General features: G+C 45.7%; 1 protein-coding gene across 1 annotated transcript; it reads right to left on the bottom strand.

Moving 5' to 3' along the window:
* Nucleotides 1–1,046: 1,046 nt before the first annotated feature.
* GTF3C4 (general transcription factor IIIC subunit 4) lies at nt 1,047–21,237 on the bottom strand. The gene is made up of 6 exons (XM_068248922.1): nt 20,918–21,237; nt 12,461–14,242; nt 9,462–9,592; nt 7,596–7,684; nt 3,443–4,546; nt 1,047–1,341 (listed from the first exon to the last, which is right to left on the bottom strand). Exons 1-5 carry the CDS (start codon nt 21,155–21,157, stop codon nt 4,482–4,484), a joined length of 2,307 nt encoding a protein of 768 aa, XP_068105023.1. The 5' UTR covers nt 21,158–21,237; the 3' UTR covers nt 1,047–1,341; nt 3,443–4,481.
* Between the last annotated feature and the right edge of the window lie 600 nt (nt 21,238–21,837).

The following is a 21,837-nucleotide window of genomic DNA, read 5'->3' as shown; positions in this document are numbered from 1 at the left end:
ACACAGTGAAATATATTTGTGAGCTGTGTGACAGAGTAACCAAGCAGCTCAGGGTGACCCAAACTACTATGAGCTGTGTGAGAAATGAATTTTTAAGCAGGGATAGCGAGAGAGAGACCTGGGTGAATAAATAAAGTGCCCCTAGCACTAGTGGTAATGTGTACACTAATATAGAGTATTAAAAAAAAAAAAAAAAGTCGTTTCAATCGATAGTATTCCTTTAAGGCTATAAAAAAAAAAAAAAAAAAAAAAAAAAAGTTTTGCTCACCTGCGTCTTCCACCCACCCCCTGCAGCTGTCTGGTGCCCACGCAGTCTCGCTCGGATCCTCCTGACCCCGCTGGCAGCTACTTCCGTTTTCCGCGACAGGCCTGGGAACGCGAGTGATCCTTCGCGTTAGTGGCCACAATAGTGCCCTCTATACTGCTATTGTGGCCAGGAACGCGAAGAATCACTCGCATTCCCAGGCCTGTCGCGGAAAAACGGAAGTAGCTGCCGGCGGGGCCAGGAGGCTCCGTGAGTGACTGCATGGGCACCAGACAGCTGCAGGGTGCTGGTGGAAGCCCCAGGTGAGTAACACTTTTTTTATAGCCTTAAGCGTCCCAGAATTTTCAGGTCCAGAAAAGGTTAAAAGACCTTAAATAAATAATAAGATTTGAAGGGTGTTTATAAACATCTGATTTCAACTATGCTCAGGTTCCATCCTGAATTATTCTTTTAGATCGAACACTGTGAATCCAGCTCAGGAGACTTGGGCGCAGCCGGCACCACCATAGGCTGAAGACAGAGCTGAAGTTACTTTTAAAACACAATAATTCGGCTTCCAGCATATGCTGGAAGCCAAATTATTTCATTCCCCACTATGCATGGTGGCCTGGAGAGGGAATAGTATTTAATGCCACCGGGAACTTGTGCAGCAGCAGGATCAGCCATATACCGGCTGTATCCTGCGCCCAAGTCTCCCGCGCAGATTCCTCTTGTACGCATTTCAGGTACCACAGAAAAGAAGAAATAAAATACAGTTTATTTACAACAATCAAGAAGCACATTATTTTGGCATCATAAACCTTTTTAATTTCACTTTCTGAACATTTACAGAAAAAAAACAAACGTAGAAAATAGGTATATAAATATACAGAAATACACTCATAAGAACAGACACAGAAATATTTACACATAAAAAGATCCTGGAACAGACGCTGGTGGCTGCCACAGTACTGGCCAATCAAAGTTGTGTACTGGTGACCCCGCCCCTTATCTGGAGGTCCTAACGCCAACAGGTGTATCAGTGATTACCATATAGTAGTAGATGGATACCGAGAGAGCCTGATGTATAAAGAGGTCTGTAAAGGAAACAGTTTAGTTGGGTGAAACATCTGCTGTAAGAAAGATGTTAGAACAAAACCCAATGTGCTGAAGAGGATTCTCTCAGCCAAAGCATTAGAGGGGAGTGTCCGGTTTCTATGGCAACATCAAAAGGGAAAGGTAAACTTGCACACCTTGGCGAAACCTATCGGCTGATGCGGGCTTATAAAGCTGGCATCAGCAGACAACAATGCTCTGTAATGTCTTATAGGCGAGTACTGTCCTAACATCTGCAGAATAAAGCTACAGGTACAAATGGCTAATGAGAGCTACAGAATTCTAGCTTGCATGCAAATTTAAAGCAGACCTGTGCGGTTTGCTACAGTCTATTTTGGATACTTAGCTCGGGAGGGGGAAGCCTCTGGATCCTACAGAGGCTTACTCCATACTCCTGAGCTAGGCTGATCCAGTGATAAGACCCCTGAAGCGCGGCTGCAATGCGCCTGTGCAGTAGCATGGACCCGCTTGGTATACGGTGTAAATAGCAGAGCCCGATCAGGTCCGGGCTACTGCGCATGCGCGAGCTGTTGACAAGCAGTTTTGGGTGGGTCCCAGCACTGGAAGAGGCCAGTGAAAGAGGATGGGACAGCCCCTGGGGAGCCAGAAGCTTCCCTCACCCAAAGAACCAAGGAATAGGAAAATCAACAGAAAGTATGCCCTACTGACTCAAATCCAAACAGCATACAATTTGCATTATATTTGCATGCAAATTGGAATTAAAGAGGAACAGCAACCAAGGGTTAAACTTCATACCAATCAGTAGCTGACACCCCCCCCCCCCCCAGAAATATTTACCTTTATTTTAATAGATCATCAGGGGGGGGGGGTCTTCTATATGGCTGATATTGTGATGAAACCCTCCCACAGTGTAATAAAAAAAAAACAACTTTTTAGCCTATGGCATTGTTAGGGGGTGTTGTTATAGATAATGGTACTTGGTGTTTAGTTTGTTCATGTCTGCCAGCAGTAAAGATGATGACGTGCAGGCTGATTGTGGATCAAACAACATGAACACATTACATGGTAAATATCAATCATTTCTTGATCTCTCTTCTATCCTTAAAGGGGTTATTTTGCGGAAAAAAGTAGGCAGTTAAAAAAATGTGACAGATGACAGGTTTTGAGCCAGTCCATCTTTTTAAGGGGGGTTCTCAGGGCTTTCTTTGTTTTCAACAGCATTTCCTGAACAGCAGTTTAACTGCCAAAATAGCAAGATACCAGCCAGCCTTCCTAATCACTTGCACACTATTATGTCAGTTAGATTTCGCAACTGTTGTTCAGGAAATGCTGTTGAAAACAAAGAAAGGCCTGAAAATCCCCCTTAAAAAGATGGACTGGCCCAAAACCTGTTATCTGTCACATTTTTTAACTGCCTACTTTTTTCGCGAAATAACCCCTTTAAAAAGAATCTGTACTCTAAAATCTTACAATAAAAAGCATACCATTCTATTCATTATGTTCTCCTGGGCCCCTCTGTGCTGTTTCTGCCACTCTCTGCTGCAAACCTGGCTTGTAATTGCCAGTTTTAGGCAGTGTTTACAAACAAACTAACCAGCTTGTGATAGGCTCACATAAGCAGTGTGTGAGTCATACAGAGCCTGCAGGGGGCCTGGAGGGGGTGTGTATAGCTTCTACCAATCACAAGCAGCCCTGCACATTCCACACATTCCAGCCTTAGCCGACAGAGCCCACAGAAGAAAACAGATTAGATCATATAACAGAGATAACACAGCCACTGTGCAATTAGGAAAGGCTGCAGTAGCACATTAGAACAGGGAAAGGAACTTATAGGATAAAAGAACTAAGGCTGAAAATTTTGTTACAGAGTCTCTTTAACTTCTCACTTTGCACTGTATTAATTTACACTGAAGCACCACTTTAATAGCATCTCATTGACCATCTCTAGCTAAATCCACACAAGGCATAGAGGTTGTCTATATCAGGTCTGTCTGTACACACACACACACACACACACACACACACACACACACACACACACACACACACACACACAAATGTGCAAAGGTCATGGATGCTTGAGGATACCACATAGTGCTATTTTATAATGATTGTGGTTACCGGCAGTTGTTATCCCCGACCTTCAGGATTTCCATATGTATGGACGGATTTCAAGATTTCTCTACCATGGCAAATACAGATCTGAAATGAAAAACACTTGGTATGGGAGTGAACTTTTTCTTCTCTCTCCCGCGCATAATAAACTAATTTTGAGATTTCTGAAAGCTCGAAATGACCCATCACAGGCACAGCAAATGGAAAGTAGAGAAAGTCAGTTAGGAAAGCAATAACACACAGAGATGAGGGGTAGCAGTGCAGTACTCTGGCCTGATATTTTATGAAGGAACAAAGGCAGAAAGAGATGCCAGTCTGGAGGTAAGATGGCACATAATACACATCTGAGGTTCAAATTTTCAGGAACTAATCAAATCAATTTTTTAAAGAGAACAGAATACAGACTCTCACTCTGGACACAGGGAAAGTAATGCAAGGTACACACGATGCAAATTTCTGACAGATTTACTGTCAGATCGATTATTTCCAACATGTCCGATCGGATTTCCCCTTTACTTTTATGAAAAATTGTACGTATTGGAAATAATCGATCTGACAGTATATTTGTCAGAAAATTGCATTACATGTACCAAGCATAACACTGCCCTATTTCTGTGCCCAAAGAAACTGGGATGACTGCACAGAACCATGAGCTCCTCAAAGTGCATCAAATAAACAACGTGGACCTCCACTCTGGGGCGTGTACACACACACACACACACACTTGCAAGCAATACTGGCTTCATCTAAACAAGTTAGAAGGTAGACACGACGGCGACCATCTTGGCGATACACAAGCTGCTCCACCGATTGGGTAAATCCAAGGCTACTGCAGTCACACAAAGAGAGCCAGCTTCTGATTGGCTGGCTGAGTTAGACACTTGTGCTCCTTCTGTAGTATCCCTCAGTGGTAATACTGAAGTGTATATTCACGATCTAAAGATAAAGCCAGCCTGGTGGTCAGGTTTGTGTCACAGGTGGCGTGAGGGGACTGTGCAAGATCTGTGCTTGGGGGGGAGGGAGGGGACGACGACCAAAACATCTACTAGAAAATGGGAGAGTCACAAAGTGTGCATGGTCCTTTCAGAAGTCTCTTAATCCAGTCCAGATCTGGAAGACAATACACAGAAGAAGTATATCAGTGGAGGAGATGATGGAGGCCAAACACATTGGCCTCAAGTCACTAAGCTTTATCAAACACTTTATCGAACGGTTGATAATTTACCTCATGGGTAAAATCTCATTTTGCATTTACTAAGGTGTTATATATTTATCAAATGTTTTAACAATAAACCGTTCAATAAATATATATAACACGTTAGTGAATTCAAAATGAGATTTTACTCATGAGGTAAATTATCAATCGTTGATAAAGTGTTTGATAAAGCTTAGTGACTTGAGGCCATTATTACAACTATCACAATGCTGAGTGCTGCACAGACTAAAACGACTCAAGTTATTGACATGATTGTGACTGTCTGATGCAACATAGCAGGAATACAACAGGGTTCAGTGGTTCCACAGGTGTCGATTCATCACAGGTTTGAGTCCTGAACATGTAACCTAGTGTATGTACTGTATCAATAAAGGCAGCTGGACTCTGCCACCACCATATACTATATGATAGGTTCAAGCAAACCTGAAGCTAACATAAACTTATGAGATAATGAATTACTTGTGTAGTACAGCTAAGAAATAGAACATTAGTAGCAAAGAAAAAAGTCTCATGTTGTTTTTCCTGCACAGGATTAAAAAAAAAAAAAAAAAAAAACTTCAGTCATCTATGCAAAAGAGCTTCTCTGAGCTCTACCGCCCACTCGGTGGAATACAGTCCTGTTTTCTGAAGCACTTAAACAGCCAAGAAACAGTGAGAGACAGCTTGAGATAAGGTTTCACTGCAGGAGAGTGCAAAGGGTCATTATTTCTGCTTTGTCTTATAGCTTAAAAGACAGTGTGTGGTTTCTAAACTGCAAATATGACAGAATGATGCAATGTTATTATAATAAAAAAACTCGATAACAAGATTCTTTTCTTTGCTACTATTGTTCTATTTGTTATCCTTACACAGACAACTCATATCATACGTTTTTTTTTCTCTTCAGGACCACAGTGGTAACCCCCCCCCTAAAGACCAGGCTATTTTTTTCTAAATAGGTCACTGCAGCTTTAAGGCCAAGCTGCAGGGCCGCACAACACTAGTGATTTCCCCCCTTTTCCCCCCACCAATAGAGCTCTCTGTTGGTGGGGTCTAATCGCCCCCTCCCCCCCAATGTTTATTTTTTAAATCAATATTTGGTTTTTTTTAATTATGTGTTTACAATTTATTTTTATTAAACCCTCCCTTCCCCCAGCCGGCCAATCATGGCGATCGGCTGTCAAAGGCTTCAGCCTATGACAGCTGATCGCTCTCTTGATCCCCAGGGGGACAGTCGTGTCACAAGGCTGTCCCCAGTACAGCGCTGCTGCAGATCGCAGCACTGTACTAACAGAAAAGACTCCTGAGCGGCAATTGCCGCTCAGAGATTGAAGGCAGGGTCCACCTCCCAAGCAGGAGATGCCTGCGCATCCTGCGTGCGATCTCCTGCAGTAGCCGGCCCCAGGACCTGACGTCAATTGGCTTTAGGCGACCCTGGGTCTGCCGTCGCGGCCACGCCCATCGGCGTGGGGGCGGTCGTGAGGTTGTTAAAGTAGTGAACGTAACAAAATTAATACAATTAATTTTCTATTCATATTTTTTCCTTTTACAAATGAACTTATAAATTATTAAATGGTTGCCCACTGCAAAATATTTCCTGTCCTCGATTTACATTCTGAAATTTACCACAGGTAGCAACCTCTTTAGTCCTGTCAGGCGCAGCTCTGCAGAATGTTTGTTTCTGTGAATTATAAAGCCAATATAATGGCTGATGATCTAGAATTCTCTGGGAAGAGAATTCCGCATAGCTAAACAGCCTAGGCTAATGCTGGATACACACGGTGCGTTCGTGCACTCGATTTTCCCGTCGATTCCCGTCGATTCGTTTATTTCCAACATGTCCGATTTGGATTTCGATGGATCGTTAGGTCGATTCGGCATACTTTGCATGCGAATCGACCTAACGATCCATCGAAATCCAAATCGGACATGTTGGAAATAAACGAATTGACGGGAAAATCGAGTGTATGAACGCACCGTGTGTATCCAGCATAAGCATCACTGGGAGGGCGGGGCAAGATATGAATATACAGCAATAAATAGATACAGGAAGTGTTTTGGATGTTGAAACCAGGAAGGTTACCATAAAAGTGGGTATCCTGAATAATCTATTGCATTCTACTATATGGCACTACAGGGCCTCTTTAAATTGGTATTGGACTCTGGTAAGGGCTGTACCTTTGCCACCCCCAGCAGCTCACTAAATTCAGACGACAGCGAATGGGGTGTTTTGAAGTTTCTCAGCAGCCGCTTAATAGTGAGTTAAACTGAATGGGAGGGAGCGAGTATGTAATTGCAAGTTGATGAGGACGACAGTTTTTTTTTTTTTTTTTACAAAAATGTTGATGCATAATTAATTTTCTAATGAATATATTTAAAACAAACAACAAATAGCAACAATGCTTGAACTGGGGCTATAATGCTCTGGTAACAGGGAGTTAGAGAAAATCACTCCATAAGGAGAAGGTCCGATCTCCCATCAGGAAGTCTGTCACAGGAAGTGGGTGTGCTTATTGCAAATGTACCCCTAGCAACATACCCAGTGACAACTGTAACATTCTGAAAAGTATCGCAATTTGTCTCCTGAAGCCAACTATCTCATTGTGGGACACCGAAAGTAAAAAATCCTGACAGGTGGTTTCATTTTTTAACATGGTATCCAAAATGAAAAGTTTGCCTTTTCTTTTACTTTAATAGATGTCAAGACTAGGGATGGTCAATGAGATGCAAATAATTACACGTTTATGCAAATCTTGTATATAAATGTATGCAGCGTGAACCTATCAAATCTTGCTAAGGTAAAATTTGATTGGTCCATTTTCAAACTGCGCACATTTGCATACAAAATTTACATAATCCTGCATCAACTAAAAATTACTTGCATCTCATTCACCATCTCTAGTCAAGACGTGAGTTAAAACTCTGTCCAGAGGGGGCTGTATAATATCAGGAAGGGACGTTTACCTTCAGGAACGGAATGTCTTGCAATGCTGTCCCGCAGAAGGCACCTCCGATATTCCAGAGCCTGACAGGCCTGGTACGTCAAGAAACACCTGGAACAATAAAATACAACCTACGGTTACTGATGAGAAGGAAAATGCTTCATTCCAGTCTGAAGCCGGACAGAATTTCTTATATGTCTCAAGTGAGTAGTTATCTAAACTGTGCAGCATGGTGGCGTAGTGGGCAGCGCTCTCGCCTTGCAGCGCTGGGTCCCCGGTTTGAATCCCAGCCAGACCAACATCTGCAAGGAGTTTGTATGTTCTCCCTGTGTCTGTGTGGGTTACCTCTGGGCACTCTGGTTTCCTCCCACACCCCAAAAACATACAGATAAGTTAATTGGCTTCCCCCTAAATTGGCCCTAGACTACAATACATACACTACACGATACATATATAGACATAGGACTGTGGTGGTGATTAGATTGTGAGCCCCGCTGAGGGACAGTTGAGTGACAATATACTCTCTACAGCGCTGTGGTAAGTTTAATCTAAACGATATGATTCTTTGTGCGATTTGATTACAATTCTATTTACGATCCGATAAAATCCGACATGTCCGATCGGATTTGATTCGATTCAATTCTATTTGTGATTGCAAAACAATGGCAAATTGAACTGAATCGAATCCCGATTGGACATGTCAGATTTAATCGGATCGTAAATAGAATCGTAATCGAATCGCACAAAGAATCCTATCGTGTAGATGGGGTTGTAGAGGTCGTCACTATATAAATGATAATAAGTGAACCCAAGGTGAAAATCAACTGATTAGATAAACAATTGTATCTATCCTCCTACTCCTAAACATGACCTTTTTTTAAATATTCTATATAAATTATATTTATGTTCTATTTTAGGTTTAACATCTTCCTGCAAAATGGACGTTTTAAAAGTTTTTTTGCAGTTTTTAAGGCTAAACAGACATTTTAAAATGATCCGTTTTGCAGGGCAGAGGATCGGACTACAGCCACTTTCCGCCGCCTATGGGCTGGAGGGAAGTACATTTACAAAGGAGATTTAATGTCACTTTATAGATACAGTTTAACTATAGTAATACTTTGACAGGAAGCAAAACTCCTTCCAGCAGGAACACAGGCAGCAGTAAAACCGCTTTCTGTATCAAGGCGAGGAAGATCATACTGCTGTCCATCCCTCGTGACATTTGCCTTCTCTTACTGCTCCAATGAATAGGGTTACTTCAACCGTAGTGACACTGACAGCAACAAAAACCTGACTGCGTTTTTTACTGATACCAATAGGAAGAGCGGTGAAAGCAATTTATTTTGCTAAGGAATCATACTGCAGAACTATGTAGGTTAGAGATATGTTCTATACTGGCCTCTACAGCTCCTGTAGAGGCCATTATAGCATTCTGTACCAGAACCTTTCACCTGCGTTGAGGTTCCTCCAGGTCGAAAGGGCCCCCTGTGTATGTTCCATACACAGGGGACCCTTTCAACTTGGAGGAACCTAAACGCAGGTGAAAGGTTCTGGTACAAAATGCTTTTGCATGCAAACCAGTGTGGAAGCGAATATCCTCCATTTACTGCAACCGAATACAACTTGCATTCACGTTGTAGTGAGAGTTTGAGTGCAGAGGATTCATTATTGTTTTTATGTAAATTAACCACTCCCCTCAGCAGCACCTTCTTTGACATTCAAATCCAGGGCTCTTAAACTAATGAGCATATTTTCACAGAAACAACCTGGTTATGAAAACAGCAATTTTGGTAAACAACGTACGCCAGAAGAGTCACAACCTGTCTGGAACTACGATCGGTATTTCAGGAATGACAGGTCTTCTTTAAGTAGGCTTTAGCAGGCCTACCTGAGCCAGACATGTCCGTTAGGGCAGATGGCCTTTTTACTGTCAGTGAACGGCAGCACTTCCTTACACAGACTGCAGTACTCAGCGAATGTCTGCTTGTTCATCTTCTTCTCCACATGACCAATGAGAACCTGTACAAGGCAAAGACCAATTCTGAGTCACCGGGAAGCTACAACACTCTCTTATGAAGCATATGTAATGGGGTAACAAGCACAATGCTGAAGAGGACAGGGAGGAAAGAGGGTAGGTAGGTATAGTGAATTAAAGAAAAACAAAAACAGATACTTACCTAGGCTTTTGGTCCTATAGAGCCCTCCCGTTCCTCTCACAGTCCCTTCACTCCAGCGCTGGCTTCCTTAGCAGTCTTTGACTGATGCGTCAGATACTGCTCTCTGCAAGTCTTAGGAAGTCTTCAGAAATGAGAGTGCTCCTGAAGGCGGCCGCTCCATACTGCGCATGCATGAGCACGCTCTCTCACACATGCTCAGTACGGAGTCACCCATCTTCGGGAGCACATAAGCTCCGAAGACTTCCGAAGCTTCCCGCGGATTTGAATGGAGGAGTTGGCGCTGGAACGCAGGGACCGTGAGAGGAACAGGAAGGCTCATTAGGACCCAGAGCGTTCCCTCTACTTAGGTATGTTTTTTTTCTTTTTAATTCACTTTAGATTCTCTTAAAAAGAAGTGTACCAGAGATAAGTGGAAAAAAAAAATTTCATACATACCTGGGGCTTCCTCCAGCCCCCTCAGGCCTGATCGCTACCTCTGCGCCGTCGTCCACCTCCTGGATCTTCAGTAACAGGTCCCGGCCAGTCAGTGCATGCGCAGTGCGGCTGCATGTGCTCCCCTGTCTAGCTTCCGAAGCCAGGAGAGTTCTGCACCTGCGCAAAAAGCTCTCAGCAATGGAAGCCGTGCATGCGCCGTAAGCCCCAACTGGCCAAGATACCGGGACTCGTTACTGAAGATCCAGGAGGCAGAGAACAGAGGTGAGGGAGCGATCAGGCCGGAGGAAGCCCCAGGTATGTATGAATTTTTTTTTTCCACTCGGCTCTGGTTTCCTTTAAGTGATGAAGGTTTCAGAGTATACTAGAGCTGCCACAAACCACAAGGGGTAGCAGGCAGAACAAGAATCTTCCTGAGGAGGTGGTATCTGTTCTCCTCACAGCTTAGTATGTTATTTTTTTTTTTTATATGTCCAGAATTCTGCTTTAACTACTTCATGCCACTGACGGAAGGGCATAAATGCGCACACATGTTCTTCAGCATAATTGATCACAAATAGGACGTTCATGATTTGCAGGAATTACTTAAAGTACACATTAACTGTGACACAACAACCTATGGTAAGCACAGAGGTCTGTTTATGCTGGATCCACATACCTCTGTGCATTGTCCATACCTCTCCTTGTTCCCCCGGTCTCCGTAATCACTCCTTGAAAAATCTGACTTTTGACTAAAGTCACATTTTCAGACAGGAAGAGGCGGGCTTGCCGCAATGTTCTCTGCCATCACTCTCATATTCCCTCCTCATTGGTGCAGGGAAGAAGAGGGGATAGGAGGGAACATCACAGCCACCCTGCCTCTTCCTCTCTGCGCAATGAACAGAGGTATGTGAATCCAGCATGAACATTCCTCTGAGATGACCTTTTAGGTAGCTTTGCCTTGGGTCAGGGGGCTTTGGTATCGGTTTAAAACTGACGGAGTTAAAAAGCAGCTCAGTGGCTGAGGCTGCTACTGCTTGGCAACATCATTCTGCTCAGCTGCAAGAGGGTGGGGCACAGACACATCTCTGTGAGACACTGCAGTCTGTAGCTATGGGAGTCTAAAATGCAGGAAGTGGCTAGTGTAAGGGCAAGTAACAAGGTATTTTGAATGAGATCTATTGGAGAAAAAAAAAAAGCTCTTTCAGCCCCGGCATGCGTGCGGATTGCATCATCATCACCATCTGCAGTCCAAACATTGCACCTGTGGAGCGCACTTCTGGCTGCAATACATGCTGGGAGATGCATGCAACAATGCATGCTGGGAGCTGTAGTATTTCGATGTGAGTAGTGACTACAGCTCCTGGCATGAATGGAAGCTCATTGAAAAAAACAAAAAGTTGTGATGGGTGCTCAGTGCCCTTCATATACCTGAGAAGAAAGTATAAAATAATTTATATGTACCTGGGGTTTCTTCCAGCCCTCTTCAGGCCATGGGCTCCATCGCTGGTCCAATCCTGGCCCTGTATAACCCTACAGTCTGCCCCAGTCATGATCTACCGCGCATGCACTGCCTGGTTTTGTGTGCGCCTTCGTCATACTCCCATGGCCTGGGAGCGTTCTGCCCGTGCAAGTGGGGTGCACGTGTCTAGTAGATCACGACTGGGCAAATGTACCATTCCGGGAGCCCACAGACTGAAGGGGGCTGGAAGAAGCCCCTGGAAATTATAAATGCTTTTAGTATTTTGTCTCAGGCCTCCTTTAAATGACAACTGAAGTGAGACATATGGAGGCTGCTGCATTTATTTCCTTTTAAACAATACCAGTTGCTTGGGAGCCCTGCTGATCTATTTGGCCGCAGTAGTGTCTGAATCACACCAGAAACAAGCATGTAGGTAATCTTGTCAGATCTGAAAATGTCAGAAACACCTAATCCGCTGCATGCTTGTTCTGGGTCTATGGCTAAAAAGTATTAGAGGCAGAGGATCAGCAAGAAAGCCAGGCAACTGGTACTGTTTAAAATGAAATAAATATGGCAGCCACCATATCCCTCTCGCTTCAGTTGTCCTTTAAAATTACTGGCCTAGAATGAGCATGTAGATCAGATGCTTTGAATCTGGTGTGACTCCACTGGCTGCATGCTTGCTGCAGGTGTGTGAAAAAAAAACTAAAACCAAAAGTTCAGCATGACAACCAGGCACCTGGCAAGGGGATGAAATTGGAATTCTGGTAACTACAAATTGTTAAAACTTGGTAAAAAAAAAACAACAAAAAAACAAAAAAGAATGAGCTGGTGCACCTGTGCTGTTCTGTCATCGGTGTCACTATTGGCCAGTAGGTAGGCACAGACGCCACGAGTAGGGATAGTGGTATATTCTGTGATGCCAGTGTGCAGGTAGACTTCTCCCAATACATGTTTCATGTGTTCTTTGGTCAGATATGCTTCCACTGCATCAATTTTCTTCTGGATTTCCTGAAGGCCTTCATCGGCTGGGGAGTCACCATCAGGGTCCACAATGTCTTTTGTTATTTTAGCAGGGCTATGCTTGCTCTCTGCCTTGTCCTCATCTTGGTTCCCCTGTTCCTCACATACACTGTTCTCCACTATGCTCTCCTCAGTCCTCGAAGACTTAGGTTCCCTGGGAGGTATCTTAAATATAATTTCTGCGGACGCTTTTTTGAAAGACTGATACCAAATTCTCAGAAGGAAAAGACGGAATTTCCAAAAGTACAATGGCCCCCCATCTATCTTTTTGTCCAAGGCATCCATCAAAAACTGAGGAATTATCTTATCCTTCACAATCTTCCAGCGAACAAGGTCGGTCAGATCCATCTGCCGAAAGAGGTTTTGGCTAGAGCTCTCAAGAAGCTGAGCTGCGGCCTCTTCAAACGTCTTGAGGGTTAAAAAACTTACTTGGAAGTTCTTATTCACAGGATGAAGTCCATTGTTCATGCCTTCCGAGGTGACGCAAGCGAGATAGACTCCGAAAGGACTTACAGCAATTCCGTGACATTTCACCGACCCAAACATGTTTGAAAGGCTGATGGGTTGATGTTCGAACTTCAAAGCCATGTTGGTGAAAATGGGTATCAACTGCTGGACTTTTCCGTCAACAGAACTTGAGTAAATCGTTCCGTTCTGCCTGTCCACAGACAAAGAATTAATTGGTAATGAGTGTAGTCCAGTGACATGGGAATTGTGAACGTTGAGCCCTGCTTTTGAGATCAGCAAGAGACACCAAAACACATAGGAACCGCGGGCAGCAACCACAAGACTGCAGCTACACTTTTGGTACGGGTGAAAAAGGGATATACACCTAATACTGTTAACTGGCAAACGGTCTGCTTCTTGCCAAAGTATCACTGGCTGCCGAAGCGTGAAGTATCCTTTGACGGCCTTCAAGTTCACCGGAATGATTTTCACAGGGCCCATAGTGCTGCCTATGATCAGTCCGCTCATTTTACGGTTGCTGTGTTCATACTCCCACCATGCCAACGTGCTGGGAGACTCCACCCCGGAAACAATGGTGTTACAGGAAATAACAGAGCTGCGGTCTTTTATAGGGAGCTGAAACTGCCAAACAGCTATATCTCCATTTTCAAAAAGCACCGCCAACAGAACGGTGCCAACGTCCCGACACGTGTTGTTTTCCATGATCTCCTGGGTGGTGCATATCGCCGACCACTCCATCCGCACAGGAGTCTGCATGGTATGCCGTCGTTCAAACTCTGAGAAGTCCTCCAACACCACATGGGTGGCGCCTTCAGTTGTGGTGTACTTACTTTCAGCTAGGCGATCCCCATACATGTCCGTTAAGTCTGCCAGCTGCTTCCACTGAAGTCTGTCAATGTTTGCATTGATGGTCAACCGGTTATCCAAAGTGAGAGCAGCTAAAAGGCATCTTCCATTGGAATCACAGCCCATTGGAGACCAGCAGGCATATTTGTATCCTTGTAAGGGAGGCAAGCCATTTCCTCCTGGGTTAAAGGCTCTGTCCATCATGAATCGCTGGCTAACTGTTGGGTCGCTGGATCGTGCAAACTTGGCTCTACAATATTCAATCTCTTTTGCTGAGCCGACCTGCAAGATGAGAGAGATGCATTTCAGTGTGAAGACATGGCAACATTACAGCAATAGATATTAACCACTTGAGGACCCACCCTTTACCCCTCCTTAAGGACCAGCGCGGTTTTAGCTGATCTGTGCTGGGTGGGCTGTGCAGCCCCCAGCACAGATCAGGGTGCAGGCAGAGCGACCAGATCGCCCCCCTTTTTTCCCCACTAGGGGGATGATGTGCTGGGGGGGGTCTGATCGCTCCTGCCTGATGGGTGTTGCAGGGGGGGCACCTCAAAGCCCCCCTCCGCGGCGAGATTCCCCTCCTCCCTGTCCCCCCTGGTGATCTGGGCTGCACAGGACGCTATCCGTCCTGTGCAGCCAGTGACAGGCTGTCCCCTGTCACATGGCGGCGATCCCCGGCCGCTGATTGGCCGGGGATCGCCGATCTGCCTTACGACGCTGCTGCGCAGCAGCGCCGTACAATGTAAACAAAGCGGATTATTTCCGCTTGTGTTTACATTTAGCCTGCGAGCCGCGATCGGCGGCCCGCAGGCTATTCACGGAGCCCCCCGCCGTGAATTGACAGGAAGCAGCCGCTCACGCGAGCGGCTGCTTCCTGATTGATTAGCCTGCAGCCGGCGACGCAGAACTTTTGCGTCGCTGGTCCTGCAGCTGCCACTTTGCCGACGCACGGTATAAGCGTGCGGTCGGCAAGTGGTTAAAGTAGAACTTAGTACCAGAAGTGATACAATTCAGGTTTTATATCTGGGAATGCTGGGATGCTACAATTTGGAGATGTGAACCTTCTGATTCTGCATTTGGGGATGCAAGGAGGATTCAATTTACACAGGGACAATTTAGGTACTACACCTGGGGATGTAGGGATGCTCCATTTTGAAATTCAAAACAGGGGATGCAGGGATGCTACATTTCAGGTACCAAACCACTGGATGGAACAATTATATAGTTTAAAGAGACTCTGTAACAAAATGTTCATCCTTATTTCTTCTATCCTATAAGTTCCTATACCTGTTCTAATGTGCTCTGTCTTACTGCAGCCTTTCCTAGTTGCACATTGGCTGTATTATCTCTGTTATATAATCTAATCATCTTTCATCTGACGGCTTTGTCGGGCTCAGGCACTCAGGCTGGAATGTGCTGGTCTGCTTGTGATAGGATAGAAGCTATACACACCCTCTCCACGCCCCTGCAATCTCTGTATGAGTCACACACTGAGCTACTCTCAGCCTATCACATGCTGTTAGCAGCCAAGTCTTGTTTGTAAACACTGCCTAAAACTGGCAATTACAAGCCAGGATTGCAGCAGGGAGTGGCAGAAACAGCACAGAGGGGCCCAGGATAACATAATGAATAGAATGGTGTGCTTTTTATTGTAAGAATTTTAGAGTACAGATTCTCTTTAAAGCTTACCTGAACTGACAGGTTACATAAAAATGGGTAGGCATAGTATGATTCCTTCTGGCAACTTTAAAGACCCTTTTTTTTTTTTTTTTTTTTTTGCATTGCAAGATCGTTAAAAAACAGTGCTTTTTATCCATGGCTGCTATTTAGAATTCAGCCCTTAGAACTTTCCCGAGTCTCGCATTTGTATTACATTTTATATTATAAATTCATTTTCAGTTCAGGTTTGTTTGTAAACTGTAAACCTAGGTTTGCTACAATTCAGGTAACACTGTCAAAATTCAGGGATGCCACAATAAAGGTATCAAGCATGATGGTGTAGGGATGTTACAATTCAAGTATCCCACCTGGGGATTTAAGGATACTACAATTCAGAAATGACACCTGAGGATGTAGGGATACTAAAATTCACATATCACAGCTGGGAATGTATAGATACAATTCAGATATCTCAGCTGGGGATGTACGGATACTAATATGTATCACAGCTGGAGATGTAAGGATACAATTCAGGTATCACATGTGGGGATGTAGGGATGCTATAATCCAGGTATAAACTCTTGGGATGCTACAATTCAGATATCTCACTTGAGGATATAGGGTTACTATAAATCCGGTATCACTCCTGGGGACGCTACAATTCAGGTATCACTCCTGGGGACGCTGCATCACTCCTGGGGACGCTACAATTCAGGTATCACTCCTGGGGACGCTGCATCACTCCTGGGGACGCTACAATTCAGGTATCCCTCCTGGGGACGCTACAATTCAGGTATCCCTCCTGGGGACGCTACAATTCAGGTATCCCTCCTGGGGACGCTACAATTCAGGTATCCCTCCTGGGGACGCTACAATTCAGGTATCCCTCCTGGGGACGCTACAATTCAGGTATCCCTCCTGGGGACGCTACAATTCAGGTATCCCTCCTGGGGACGCTACAATTCAGGTATCCCTCCTGGGGACGCTACAATTCAGGTATCACTCCTGGGGACGCTACAATTCAGGTATCACTCCTGGGGACGCTACAATTCAGGTATCACTCCTGGGGACGCTACAATTCAGGTATCCCTCCTGGGGACGCTGCATCACTCCTGGGGACGCTACAATTCAGGTATCCCTCCTGGGGACGCTACAATTCAGGTATCCCTCCTGGGGACGCTACAATTCAGGTATCCCTCCTGGGGACGCTACAATTCAGGTATCCCTCCTGGGGACGCTACAATTCAGGTATCCCTCCTGGGGACGCTACAATTCAGGTATCCCTCCTGGGGACGCTACAATTCAGGTATCCCTCCTGGGGACGCTACAATTCAGGTATCCCTCCTGGGGACGCTACAATTCAGGTATCCCTCCTGGGGACGCTACAATTCAGGTATCCCTCCTGGGGTCGCTACAATTCAGGTATCCCTCCTGGGGTCGCTACAATTCAGGTACCCTCCTGGGGTCGCTACAATTCAGGTATCCCTCCTGGGGACGCTACAATTCAGGTATCCCTCCTGGGGACGCTACAATTCAGGTATCCCTCCTGGGGACGCTACAATTCAGGTATCCCTCCTGGGGACGCTACAATTCAGGTATCCCTCCTGGGGACGCTACAATTCAGGTATCCCTCCTGGGGACGCTACAATTCAGGTATCCCTCCTGGGGACGCTACAATTCAGGTATCCCTCCTGGGGACGCTACAATTCAGGTATCCCTCCTGGGGACGCTACAATTCAGGTATCCCTCCTGGGGACGCTACAATTCAGGTATCCCTCCTGGGGACGCTACAATTCAGGTATCCCTCCTGGGGACGCTACAATTCAGGTATCCCTCCTGGGGACGCTACAATTCAGGTATCCCTCCTGGGGACGCTACAATTCAGGTATCCCTCCTGGGGACGCTACAATTCAGGTATCCCTCCTGGGGACGCTACAATTCAGGTATCCCTCCTGGGGACGCTACAATTCAGGTATCCCTCCTGGGGACGCTACAATTCAGGTATCCCTCCTGGGGACGCTACAATTCAGGTATCCCTCCTGGGGACGCTACAATTCAGGTATCCCTCCTGGGGACGCTACAATTCAGGTATCCCTCCTGGGGACGCTACAATTCAGGTATCCCTCCTGGGGACGCTACAATTCAGGTATCCCTCCTGGGGACGCTACAATTCAGGTATCCCTCCTGGGGACGCTACAATTCAGGTATCCCTCCTGGGGACGCTACAATTCAGGTATCCCTCCTGGGGACGCTACAATTCAGGTATCCCTCCTGGGGACGCTACAATTCAGGTATCCCTCCTGGGGACGCTACAATTCAGGTATCCCTCCTGGGGACGCTACAATTCAGGTATCCCTCCTGGGGACGCTACAATTCAGGTATCCCTCCTGGGGACGCTACAATTCAGGTATCCCTCCTGGGGACGCTACAATTCAGGTATCCCTCCTGGGGACGCTACAATTCAGGTATCCCTCCTGGGGACGCTACAATTCAGGTATCCCTCCTGGGGACGCTACAATTCAGGTATCCCTCCTGGGGACGCTACAATTCAGGTATCCCTCCTGGGGACGCTACAATTCAGGTATCACTCCTGGGGACGCTACAATTCAGGTATCACTCCTGGGGACGCTACAATTCAGGTGTCACTCCTGGGGACGCTACAATTCAGGTGTCACTCCTGGGGACGCTACAATTCAGGTGTCACTCCTGGGGACGCTACAATTCAGGTGTCACTCCTGGGGATGCTACAATTCAGGTATCACTCCTGGGGATGCTACAATTCTGGTATCACTCCTGGGGATGCTACAATTCTGGTATCACTCCTGGGGATGCTACAATTCTGGTATCACTCCTGGGGATGCTACAATTCTGGTATCACACCTGGGGATGCTACAATTCTGGTATCACACCTGGGGATGCTACAATTCTGGTATCACACCTGGGGATGCTACAATTCAGGTATCACTCCTGGGGATGCTACAATTCTGGTATCACACCTGGGGATGCTACAAATCAGGTATCACTCCTGGGGATGTAGTGTTACCACAATATAGGCATCACACCTGGGGATGCAGCTATTCAGATGTCACACTGGGGGATTTAGGATCTTACCTGAGGATGTAGGGATACTATAAATCAGATATCACACCTGGGGATGCAGGGATGTGGTAATTCAGGTATCACACCTGGGGATGCAGTGATGCGGTAATTCAGGTATCACATCTGGGGATGCGGTAATTCAGGTATCACATCTGGGGATGCAGTAATTCAGGTATCACACCTGGGGATGCAGTAATTCAGGTATCACACCTGGGGATGCAGGGATGCGGTAATTCAGGTATGACACCTGGGGATGCAGTAATTCAGGTATGACACCTGGGGATGCAGTAATTCAGGTATGACACCTGGGGATGCAGTAATTCAGGTATGACACCTGGGGATGCAGTAATTCAGGTATGACACCTGGGGATGCAGTAATTCAGGTATGACACCTGGGGATGCAGTAATTCAGGTATGACACCTGGGGATGCAGTAATTCAGGTATGACACCTGGGGATGCAGTAATTCAGGTATGACACCTGGGGATGCAGTAATTCAGGTATGACACCTGGGGATGCAGTAATTCAGGTATGACACCTGGGGATGCAGTAATTCAGGTATCACACCTGGGGATGCAGTAATTCAGGTATCACACCTGGGGATGCAGTAATTCAGGTATCACACCTGGGGATGCAGTAATTCAGGTATCACACCTGGGGATGCAGTAATTCAGGTATCACACCTGGGGATGCAGTAATTCAGGTATCACACCTGGGGATGCAGTAATTCAGGTATCACACCTGGGGATGCAGTAATTCAGGTATCACACCTGGGGATGCAGTAATTCAAGTATCACACCTGGGGATGCAGTAATTCAGGTATCACACCTGGGGATGCAGTAATTCAGGTATCACACCTGGGGATGCAGTAATTCAGGTATCACACCTGGGGATGCAGTAATTCAGGTATCACACCTGGGGATGCAGTAATTCAGGTATCACACCTGGGGATGCAGTAATTCAGGTATCACACCTGGGGATGCAGTAATTCAGGTATCACACCTGGGGATGCAGTAATTCAGGTATCACACCTGGGGATGCAGTAATTCAGGTATCACACCTGGGGATGCAGTAATTCAGGTATCACACCTGGGGATGCAGTAATTCAGGTATCACACCTGGGGATGCAGTAATTCAGGTATCACACCTGGGGATGCAGTAATTCAGGTATCACACCTGGGGATGCAGTAATTCAGGTATCACACCTGGGGATGCAGTAATTCAGGTATCACACCTGGGGATGCAGGGAAGTTGTAATTCAGATATCATGCCTGAGGAGGCAGGGAATCTGTAATTCAGATATCACGCCTAGGGATGCAGGGATGCTGTAATTCAGATATCAAGCCTGGGGATGCAGGGATGCTGTAATTCAGATATCAAGCCTGGGGATGCAGGGATGCTGTAATTCAGATATCAAGCCTGGGGATGCAGGGATGCTGTAATTCAGATATCAAGCCTGGGGATGCAGGGAATCTGTAATTCAGATATCAAGCCTGGGGATGCAGGGAATCTGTAATTCAGATATCAAGCCTGGGGATGCAGGGAATCTGTAATTCAGATATCACGCCTAGGGATGCTGTAATTCAGATATCAAGCCTGGGGATGCAGGGATGCTGTCATTCAGAAATTAAGCCTGGGGATGCTGTAAATCAGATATCACACCTGGGGATGCTGTAATTCAGATATCACACCTGGGGTTGTAGGGATACTATGAATCAGGTAAGGATGTAGGGATACTGTAAATCATGTATCAAACCTGAGGATGCTGTAATTCAGGTATCACACCAGGGGATATTGGGATACTATGCATCAGATATCACACATAAGGATGTAGGGATGCTGTAAATCAGGTACTACACCTGGTAATGCTGGTAAACTACAATTCAGATATCACACCTGGGGTTGTAGGGATACTATGAATCAGGTAAAGATGTAGGGATACTGTAAATCATGTATCAAACCTGAGGATGCTGTAATTCAGGTATCACACCAGGGGATGTTGGGATACTATGAATCAGGTATCATTCATAAGGATGTAGGGATGCTGTAAATCGGGTACCACACGTGGGGATGCAGGGATACTATAGAGCAGGGATACTATAGAGCAGGGATACTATAGAGCAGGGATACTATAGTATAGAGCAGGCATCACACCTGGGGTTGCAACTTTGCAGCCATCACACATTGAGCCTCCTCTTACCCGGAGCACGCAGGTACGCGTCGGGGCGGGCAGGCAGGTGCGGTGGAGGCTGAGCTCCGGGCTGCAGCCATGGATGTCGCACATTTGCTCCAGGACGGACACGTTGCTGCTGGTGCACACCGCCATCCGGTGATCCTCCGACCAGGACAGAGGCTCCAGCCCGGTCACCGCCTGCAGCAGCCGGACCACCGGCTCCCGCTTACTGACCGTCAGGCGGAAACTGGGGCACCCCTCCGACATCTTCCCCGGCGCTACAGCCAGCGCTGTCACCCCGGCGGGGAGGACCCCGGGCTGCCCGCACAGCGCCTGCCAGGAACCAACCAAGGCCCCCGCTGTCAGGGGAACGGGCTGACCGTACAGCGCCTGCCTGGAATCAGGACCCCTATTGACTGACTGGATAACCGGCTGCCTTTCGCAGTGCCTGCCTGTTTGGAGCTAGCATTACTTTCCATAACAACAACAACAACATTATTATTTTTATTATTATTTTTGTATTTAATATTAATAATAATTATAATGCGTGTATAATAATAACACATGTATAATACAATAAATAAATAAATAATATAATACGAGAGTTGTAAAAAGGTGATTGTGGATTTTTTTAACCCTGGAAATATCTCAGCAGTTAGTTATTTTACAGTCCTATGTAATGTGTATTGAATTAATTTTTTTTTGTGAAATGAATAATAATAAAAAAAATGCTTTCCATGTGGTATCACTAAATATCAATAACATATTATTATTATTATTAGCAATAAATTTAAAGAATAAGATTGAGTATTTGGATAATAAACCTTCTTCAGACTCAATTCCTGTATGCTGAAAGCTTATGCTTTTTCTTTTAAGTTAGCCAATAAAATGTATAACTAAGATTCAAAACTTCTTGCTTTGACTGATGGCTAACAGGGTACAATAAT

This window comes from Hyperolius riggenbachi, chromosome 8 (assembly GCF_040937935.1).
Source record: "Hyperolius riggenbachi isolate aHypRig1 chromosome 8, aHypRig1.pri, whole genome shotgun sequence".
Lineage (NCBI taxonomy): Eukaryota > Metazoa > Chordata > Amphibia > Anura > Hyperoliidae > Hyperolius > Hyperolius riggenbachi.
The sequence above is the reverse complement of the archived record's forward strand: the minus strand, read 5'-3'. Positions and strand labels throughout refer to the sequence as shown.

What these genes read in the sequence shown, in the direction of transcription:
- GTF3C4 (XM_068248922.1), bottom strand. Translation starts at nt 21,157, where the DNA reads ATGTCGGAGGGGTGCCCCAGTTTCCGCCTGACGGTCAGTAAGCGGGAG. An exon ending in CCGATGACAGAACAGCACAG is followed by an intron (nt 9,593 to 12,460) that starts GTGCACCAGCTC and finishes TGCCTTGTACAG; the next exon opens with GTTCTCATTGGTCATGTGGA. An exon ending in AAGACATTCCGTTCCTGAAG is followed by an intron (nt 4,547 to 7,595) that starts GTAAACGTCCCT and finishes ATTGTCTTCCAG; the next exon opens with ATCTGGACTGGATTAAGAGA.